This window comes from Perca flavescens, chromosome 17, assembly GCF_004354835.1.
Source record: "Perca flavescens isolate YP-PL-M2 chromosome 17, PFLA_1.0, whole genome shotgun sequence".
NCBI lineage: Eukaryota > Metazoa > Chordata > Actinopteri > Perciformes > Percidae > Perca > Perca flavescens.
Genome location: NC_041347.1, coordinates 16222948 through 16232867, shown reverse-complemented (window position 1 = coordinate 16232867; position 9920 = coordinate 16222948). Strand labels below are relative to the sequence as shown.

At 39.4% G+C, this 9920-nt stretch overlaps 1 protein-coding gene across 2 annotated transcripts in view; it reads right to left on the bottom strand.

Moving 5' to 3' along the window:
• Positions 1–5190: 5190 nt before the first annotated feature.
• The window catches only part of hmgcll1 (3-hydroxymethyl-3-methylglutaryl-CoA lyase like 1), a 12626-nt gene continuing 7896 nt past the window's right edge, over positions 5191–9920 (bottom strand). For both annotated transcript variants that reach the window (XM_028603381.1, XM_028603382.1), the window contains 2 exons: positions 6983–7108; positions 5191–6186 (listed from right to left, as the gene is read on the bottom strand). In XM_028603381.1, coding sequence (XP_028459182.1) covers positions 6082–6186; positions 6983–7108 — 231 coding nt within the window. In that variant the 3' untranslated portion in view covers positions 5191–6081. The remainder of the gene's footprint in view (positions 6187–6982; positions 7109–9920) is intronic.

Here is a 9920-nt window from a genome sequence, read left to right as displayed (position 1 = left end):
TCACATTCATTACTCAAGTAGAAGTATACATACTATGTATCAACTCAAGCTTTTTACTCAAGTAAAAGTGTAAAAGTACTGGTTTCAAAACTACTTAAAGTATAAAAGTAAAAGTAATGTAAGGGGAAAAAAATGCCATTAAGGACAAAAGCTTAGCCCGCCCCACAGGGGCCTATAGTGCACTACCCCACCTCCACAAAAAGAGGAAGCACCTTGTTCAATTGTATTTGTCTGTTCTGTATGTTCAAAAATATAAAACAATAAAAAGTTGATCTAAAAAAAAAAAAAAAAAAAAAAGAGCACAAGGCGACATTAAAGAACGGCTAGTGTATTGCTAAGGCCACAGGGTCAAAATTAAATTAAATGGTGCCGTATTAGCAAAGGGTCTGTGCAGGTGCAATGGATCGCGTACAAACCAATAGGGTGTCGGAATGGTATATGTTTATACTTCTCATCCAACCACAATCAAATTCACTCTCTCTGGATGGCGCAATTTTTCTGGATAGTTTTTTTTTTTTGTGTGTGTTTTTGACAAGCTGGAATGAAAGTACAGATAATTGCGTGTAAATGTAAGGAGTAGAAGTAAAAAGTCTGCTGTAAAATAATTACTCCAGTAAAGTATAGATACCCAAAATTTCTACTTAAGTAAGGTAACGAAGTATTTGTACTTCGTTACTTGACACCTCTGGGCAGCATTGAGTAATGAGTAATGATATATTTCATACACTGGTCTTGGTAACATATGACAATGCTGCTATTAGAGTGATACGTCTGAATTGCAGTGCTTTATTACAGAAAATCTGTTTGAAGAAGAACTGGGCAATATATGGATTTTGTGATAGGAGACTAGATATTGCCTTAGATTTGCTAATTGTAACATGGAGTGTTGTCTTTCTGCTTTTAAAGGCTGCATTACAGTGAAGTGATGATCTTACCATGCTGTTCTAGCTGTTTTATTATTTGCCTTTAACCACTAAGTCATTACTGTATGTCGACATTACTGATGATTATTTATCCCAAATAACTGTATCTGATAATAAACTTCACTCTGAGCACCTTGAAGTCTCAGTGTGTTCAAAATGCTGTATCATTTCTGAGGTGAGGTGTTTTGATACATGGTCAAAAAGCAGCTTCTAAAGGAACTAGGGCAGTGCCCATTTAAAATGTGCCTGTTTGGAACAGGCTGATTGCTTGGCCTCCGCTCATCCATAGATTCATACTCAACACTGTGTTTCCTTGGATCCTGAGCAATGCACCTGCAATGACAAAGTTAGGTTTCCTAGCAATGCTCTAGTCTAGGCGTCATTTGGGTGCAAAAGCTCACACAAACATTTTATGGCCTCAATTGAGTCAAAGCCCCATGCAATGGTTATGGATAAGTACAGATACAGAGCACAGATGGGATCTGTTGCATCTCCTTCAGGTGTGGGCATAAAACTAAAGCACCCTCTGCAAGAGTGGCGTTTTTCCTGTAGGCTATTCGCTAGAGGAGGTATTGATTTCCAAATAGACATATTCGTCGCTTGTTTTGAAATAACCAACCCTTATAGAACTCACTCAAGTTTGCCTTGCACCAGCTCTTAATTATGCTGTTATAGACTGTTTAGACTGCCGGTGGACTTCCTTTGACACACTGAGCTCCTCTCTCCTCTCTCTTTCCATCTTTGTGTATCCATGTCCCAGAAATGCTTGTTACTAATTTAGCTCTGGGGAGTTTATTCCCCGGAGTCCTTATGCTTTGTTGTCCAGCAGATTTCCTTGGATTAGGGTGGCACCTAAATCATGGTTGCAGCTGTCGCCGTGGTCTTGCTCCGCACCCTGCTACACCCTGCTACACTCTGCAGTGCTGTGCTACGCCCTGCTACGTCCTGCTATGCCCTGCAGTGCCCTGCTACACCCTGTAACGCCCTGCTATGCCGTGAACTACTACAACTACTATTTCTAGTCATAGTTCCATTATCTTTATTGTGACCCACCAAGAGCCTGGGTCTGTCCGAGGTTTCTCCCCAAAAGGAAGTTTTTCTCACCCCCCAAGGTTTCTCCCTAAAAGGGAGTTTTTCCTCGCCACTGTCGCACTAAATGCGTGCTCTCGGGGGAATAACTGGAATTGTTGGGTCTTTGTAAATTATAGAGGGTGGTCTAGACCTACTCTATCTGATTTCATACTATAAATAAAATTGAATTGAAGTGAATGAGATAATTTGTTGCTAATAACATTTTATTCAAAAACTAAATCAAAACATATGTCACAAACAGCAGATTACTTACAGTAAGGCTTAAGAAGAACATGTATGGCACAGTCAAAAGCCAAAAAGTAAGAGTGTTTTTTAAAGATGAAGTTAGAAAGAATATCAATCAATACAGAGTCAATAGACAGAGCCTGTTTCTTTCTCCAGGTCAAACACAGAAAATTGTTAAGAGTCAGGAAATAATGCAGGACTGACTGATTAAACTACTTGACAAGACAAAATAAACCAGATAGGTTTTATGCTTTGGACTAAATAATATAACTTTGGGTTTATTCTCATTCTGCTGTAAAAACGTTTCAGCCAACCAGGCTCCTGAAGATGATAATAATTGGCTAGTTTACTGTAATTATTATACTCCAAAGGTACATACTGTAGGTAAATCCGTACATGTACCTGCCTTTTCTTGTTTGCACAAGATAATATGTTGTGCACAACTATTATAATGAATAAATGAAGGGAAAGGACTGAATCAGGCACTGGTGAAATCACAGTAATAAACAGCATAATATAATTATATTGTAAGAACGTTTTGACTTCTACACTAATGAGCTATAACACTATTTAGGAGAAGAGAAGTGAAGCTGGACAAGCTTCAGCTACAGACTGTTTAGATTCAATGTTTCACCTGTTCAATACGTCTGGACTGTGGGAGGAAGGAAGGAAACCCACACGGACATGGGAGAGATCGTGACTGTACTGTAAGTAAACACAACCACATGCAAACACATGCTGCTGAACACAGAAAGACCCCCGCTGGTTTGAAACCAGAACATTCCTGCAGTAAAACCGCAGTGCTGAACACTGAGTCAACCATGAAGATGTGGATGTAAATATAGGAGAGGACATGTTAGATTGACGTGAAGGGGGCTGGGCAGGGATTTGCCTTCTTCTAGTTTTTTTTTCATCTTATTCATCTGTTTTCCATCAAACCCTCCTTGTTTTGTGAGAGTAATTGTTGTGTTCCGAACAACCTTATTTAAGGATTTTTGGTATCCTGGTGATGAATGAACAACCTTTTTCACCATCTCTCTTCGGGTTGACCTCTGGTCCAAGAAGGTGAACCTGCTCTTCTCTCAGGAATTCCCATCTCTCTTTCAAAAGTCATTCAGTGCTTTGTGCTTCTGCTCACATAAGAGTTTCCTGGGAGGGTTTTTGAAGGTGCTGAGACCTTTGCTGGTTTTCTTCTCACAGCATGATGTTCTGAGAGGTTGGGTATTGTTTGCAAAAAACGTTTGTCTAAGTGCCTGCAAGCTTGTGTGTGCGGCATGCACTCTCACCATTATCCTGCATCAATTGGAGTTGTATAATGGCTGCTGCTGCTGCTGGCAGCTAGTGTGTCCACTTTTATTTCTTGGGCTTTTGGCTGGAAGGCAGAAATATTGTAGTGTTTGGCTTGTCCCACCCTAACTTGTCTTAACCAAGTGTTATACTTGGAGAGTTAGGGAATTCTTTCACCATATTCAAACAACTGAATGCAGAGTTGCTCTGTGGATGGCAGTGCCATTCAGTCGGTACTGTAAACTGTCCAAACTGACATATCTCAACACAAAATGGATTGAAATGTGGTATGGTTCCCAGAAGATGAATCTAACTTTGGTGATCCCCTGACTTTTTATGTAGCCCTGCCAAAAGTCAAAGTTTTCACTTATTCAAATATTTCAAAATCTACTGGATGGATTGACACAAAGTTTGGTGCAAACATTGCAATAACTTGGTGATCTCCTGACTTTTCACATTGCACCATCATGAGGTCATTTTTTTTTAAAGTTTTCCAGTAGGCTACTTTGGTTTATGACCAAACCTGCAAAAATGGTAACACACATCATCACCATCAGGCTCATTTGTACTTTCTGCTCAGTGCTACTTACCAAATGTTAGCATGCTAATGTACTAAACTAAAATGATGAACATGGTAAACATTATGCTGGCTGAATCAGCATGTTAGCATTGTCACTGTGACTATGTTAGCTTGTTGATGTTAGCATTTAGCTCAAAGAACAGCCTCATTGAGCTGCTAGCGTGACTCAATGCATATATAAATACTGCTTTAAATGCTTTAAGTTTAGCACAGGCGACAGTCAAATTCAGCTTTATACAGTATACATTGTAAAGTTACATATCTGTATACCTAAAGTGCAAAGGTACCAACTGACTGTAGGTTTAATATGAGTCAGGCAACCAACATTGAGTTGCTTGATTTATGGAAATCCTTCCTTTTTTATCAGCTTTAGCCAAGGGGTCAACACACATGCAGTAATGTGTTTAGAGATCAGTGGAGAGGAAATAGATTTCCTAATTTCCAAGTCAAAATCAAACCCCCACTGTGAAAAATTGTGTGTCTAAATGCTAATCCCCATGCTCTAAAAAAGACCAGCACATGGACTTTTAAACAACCTTCCCAGCAGAAAGTAAACACACTTTGATTAAATGACACCATGCTGAATCACTAGTACATTAGCAGCAACTGAGAAGTTATTGTAGAAAATGATGGTAAGTTTCACACAATACCAGTAAAACTGCATTTTGTCTTTCAAATGATTCATCCTGTAAGACTTTGGGACTTCATTGTTCCCTGGTTTGACTCACAAGCTTGCTCATTATTGGATTGTTGCCACCTGATTTCCCTTCGTCTACAAGCAGCTGTTTTCCCAAAACTGAGCATGTGTGACTGCACTGGAATGCATAATTGTTTGCATATAAATGATGAAGATTGACAATTTTGGCTAGGCAATTACTACATTTTATGCAAATATACCAGTTCTCTCCCACATCTGTTTATTAGAGTCAAGTTGCTTTCCGGACAAAGGGCAATTAACTCATAATGATAATTTTTCTCAAATACAATATCTACGCCATTCATTCTATGCCATAAAATATCATTCAAATTTAGTGTCTCATTACATTTTTAATTTTATTATGTTTTACAGATAGCACAGTAAGATGTAAACAGGCAGGAGAAAACATTTGACACTCACACAGACACGTAGCTTATGTCATGGTAAAAGTTTTTTTAATGGAAAAAAAAAACGATCAAGGAGCACTTCTTAAATGATCTTTGGCAAACCTGAGAGCAAAAATCCTTCGGAGGCAGCTTTTAACTTGTTATTTTTGTGTTAGTTCGAGAGGAGTTGTGTTTTCAGCTGCTATTCATAGAAGATCTGATTCGGGTAGGAAAAGGAGGAGTAAAGTGCATAAAGAGATTCATTTTTAAAAAGCAGGAAGGAGCTTTTTCCTTTCGCTGTTTGTCATCTCTGTTCATTAAAGTTAAACATCTGTGGTGTTTTGAAGTTCAGCAAGTTGTCAAAACAGACTCAATTCTTATTCTGTTTATTTATTTATAAGGCCACTAAGCTACAAAGTCAAAGTGACTTTTCTGAGCCAAATAAATACTAGAAAGTTTTGAAACAGAGGTGAATAATTCAGCTTTTAAAAAGTCCATTATGTATTCATAACTTATCAATTCATCAATCTTGACATTTCTCACAAATGAATACTCTCCTTTTGTAATGCCCCACCATGCACAGCAAAAAATAAGCCAACCAAAACAAATTAGATGATTAAATTGATTTGATAATGACCCTTCTTCCTTCTAGTAATAGACTCCAAAATGTGGAAATGAACTGAAAGGTAGGGAACTAAACTCAAAACTTGATTTCTGGAACACAAAACACAATGTTGTCCTTTTTTTCTTTAGATTATTTGGATGAGACACCTCTGACAGGAGGATCAACTACAAAAGCATAGGCAACAAATCTGAAGGCAGCAACAAAAGGGGAAGCACTTTAAAGGGAGCAGAGTCAAATATTTATATATTTTCCCTCACAGAAACACATCACAGTGTTCTGCCTCTTGCCTTGGCAACCTTGGAGTTTGTCTCGCGATGTAAAGCATTGCAGATGAAGTCACCAGCCTCTATAACTTTGGCAAGGTTCACACCCTGCAAAGAAAAATATTGTAGTATCAGGTTAAATGTAGTCTATATCGATGTTTAATTTCCGGGATTGTTCAGGTGCCGCCGGATATTCAGCCGGATGTCCCTCTTTTTAGGCCGGATGTCTGTCGACTTCTGCTTTCTTTGTGTTGGCATTCTAAACTCTGGTGGATTTATGAGGACTATGGTTAACTGCTCCTCAGATCTCTGCAGGGTAAATCCAGACACCTAGCTAGACTATCTGTCCAATCTGAGTTTTCTGTTGCACGACTAAAACAACTTTGAACGTACACGTTCCACCAAAACAAGTTCCTTCCAGAGGCTATTTTGCAGAGGCGCCGTTGCTCCGTCCGGCGCTTAGCAGAGCCCAAGACGATTGTGATTGGTTTAAAGAAATTCCAATAAACAGAGCACTTTGTTTTCCCATCCCAGAATGCTGGAGACAGTAGTTAAAATGCAATGTCTACAAGGAGATTTTGTTTTAAGATGAACAAAGTGTCAACGGCAGGCATGAATTTAATGGAAAGTGTGCAACAGCTGATAGAAAACTAAAGTGCAGTAAACATATCCCTCCAGCAGGGGTAGGGATTGTTAAATAAATTGTCACTGAGACTGGGCATGCAACACTGTGGGCTTGTGCAAGTTGTGTAAAACCACGGATATTATAAATAAACATTTACAGAGCCGTATATTTGCAGAGCAATCTGCTTATGTAAATGAGTTCAAAAGATTGTTGAGTTTGGTTGATCTGTTGGGATTATAGGCACATAAAATACAAAGTGCACTGTGAAGACACACTTACAGTTTCAATGCCCATGCCATGGAGCATGTAGAGAACATCCTCTGTTGAAACATTGCCAGATGAACCCTGAGCGTATGGGCAACCTCCCAGGCCAGCTACTGCAGAATCCACCACACAGACCCCCATCTGCAAAGGACACACAACAGAGACATTCAGCGCCTCCACACAAGCTTCACCTCAGGTTCAAATCCAGGAACAAAGATCCTTGTTCTGTTGGATTGTTCTGCCCGCTGCAGCGCACCTTGCCAGGGCTGCGGTCGTGTTTTACAGCTGTTTAGGAGAACTGTGGGCTTATGTCCTGAGGATGAGTGGGCACAGAATGTCCCACCGTATGGCTTAGTCATCCTCTTTGTCAGCTTAAACCACTTGTACCACATAATTATGGCCCTGTTCGTACGAGAGGAACATTATAAATGCTGAACAGAATATTTCATATGTTTCTGATTCTTTGGGTTACTCATGTTTTACAGCACTACTCTGCCCTTAATCATGGGGATTCACTTTCTTGCCACATTGAGAAGACATTTTTTTTCCTCGGCTGGACGGTGTCCTTTTACACAGTGCCAACAATACAGGAATTCATTACTACACAAACGTGCATTTGCTACATATAATCATTAATGCCATAAATTATTTTATTGATGGTGCCTGCAAGAGATTACTTTTAAGGCCGTTTACTGTGTTATGTGTTTGGCTGCTTACAATCAACTTAATTGTTATATTTTGTGGGAAATGCTTGTTGTTCTTTCTTACTGCCAACAATTCCTAGTGTCCTCTATATGAAAAATAATGATGCGTTTCAGTTGTTTTTTCTGAATTTCAAATACTTTTGTTGAACGGCTTAGGAAATTTAAGTATATAACCCAACCCCAAGTGTAACCCTTGTTTTCACACTGAAAAAAATTACAAGGCCAGACCTTCAGTTTTTCTGTGATTACGGACTAAGGTCTCGGGATGTTTTCCACATGTCCCTGGGATCGTCATGAGAATATTAAAGATGTTTTCCAGCTTCCTTGGCAGAGCCAGATGTCAGAGGAACCCACATTGAGGCAAAATGAACATGCTGATCCTTTCAGTGGCATTGGGTCATGAAGTACTTTCACCCCATTGAGCCAAACCAAGCGAGCTAAATTAAAAGAATCTCTATTGGCTTTTTTTGAACAATGCTGCTAATTGGCTGCTTTTCCTCCAGACAAGAACCTACTTCTTTCAGGGCCCGTCTGAGCCAGCCGTAATTGCTGTTTGTGTTGGCAAAGGAAGAGGAGGAGGTGGGGTAGAAGGAGGAGGAGATCTACTCCGGTGTGTGCAGTGCACAAGATTTCCAGACCTTGGATAAAGCCAGAGCAGGATATTGTACTAGGCAGATTTTTTGTAGTATAAACAGAGAGTTGTAATCTAGCATGCCAATCCTCTCGCTTTCAGCTGCTAACCGTGTAAGGCCAGGGGTCCTTCGCATACTGTTTCGGAGAGGAACAAAACGGACCCTTCAGCAGCGTGCCCTGTTCCTCTGGACACTAATCGCGCAGGAATTGGTGGTCAGCAGCTCAAGCTTGCCAATGCTCAGTTAGGTTCACACTGCCCAGAAACCAGATGTGCACCCAGTGTTAAAAAGCCATATTCAGTGAGCTGTGGCCATATAAAAACAATACATTCCTGGGTAAAGACAGAGCATTTTCAAACTTGCATGCTTTGGGATAAACTTGTTGACATTCTATACTATGAGTGGACGAGGCTGAAGATGGACATGCTCCCATTTTGGTTTTATAACTGCGTCAGAGAGAGAGAAAGAGAGAGCGTGCATTCACTGAAGGATATGAAGCAGTGATGCTTTACCCACTGCTACATAAACTGGGAAGCTGAAAGAAACCATCACAGATCCACTGTTGACACATATATCGCCTCTTTCCAGGAACGCATAAATAAGCTTGCCACTGGATATTAAGGGGCAGCTAGGAGATAGACAAAACAAACATATAAAGAATAAATAAATTACATTTTTGGTTCATGATTTATTTGAGCATAAAACATTCTGAACTATATAATCACCTCATTAACCTTCTATATCAACCTCTTCATGGATTACTGGGCTCCATTAATGCAGAACAACCATTAACCATGACAAAAATAATATAGAACAAATTCTGATCCTAATCTAAGATCCTAGTGTTTTAAAATGATTCAATTTTATGTCTTTATGTTCAGGTGGAAGCTATGTGGTCAGTAACAGGTAAAGAACACTATCAAATCAAACCATATTTAACTTTGTTACACCCAAAAGAAGGAAATTAGTTTGGTCGGAGCAGCCACGAAGACCGAAAAATAAAATTGACAGACAATCCATAAAACAAATATTACGGTTATTATAAGGTCCTAAATGTCAAATGAATATTTTCTTTTAATGTATTACATCAACCTACCCGGGAGCTGCAGATGGAAATTAGACTTCTGACACATCTACATCATATTAATGTAAATTAATTTGTGTTGTTCCAGATATATGAATGAATAAAGTGGACAACATCTGACAATGATAATGTAGGGAAATACAACATAAAGTTGTAGTGAAAGTATCAAACACTTCCAGGAGATCTTTGAGTGTTCCTTAAACAAAGTTGGTGACCTCACACAGCCCATAATGGTCTAACAGTGCCTCATGGCCAGAGACAAAAGAAAATACTGAAGATGAATGTTATTGTTAGCGGAGAGCTCAAGTGTGACTGTGAGCACAAACAGGTTATACTGTACTCCCCAGCTGCAGCTGTACACAATACACCAAAATTGCGGGTAAGAATAAATAATTTTCCTTGCCAAGCCTGTGAAATATAAGTACATACGTTGTCATTGTGTGACCTGCCAGGAGTAGGTTTCTAACAAAGCCCCCCCAGACCTCCTGAGAAAAAAAAAAAAGGTACAAAGACTGAGGAATGTCTTTATCAAG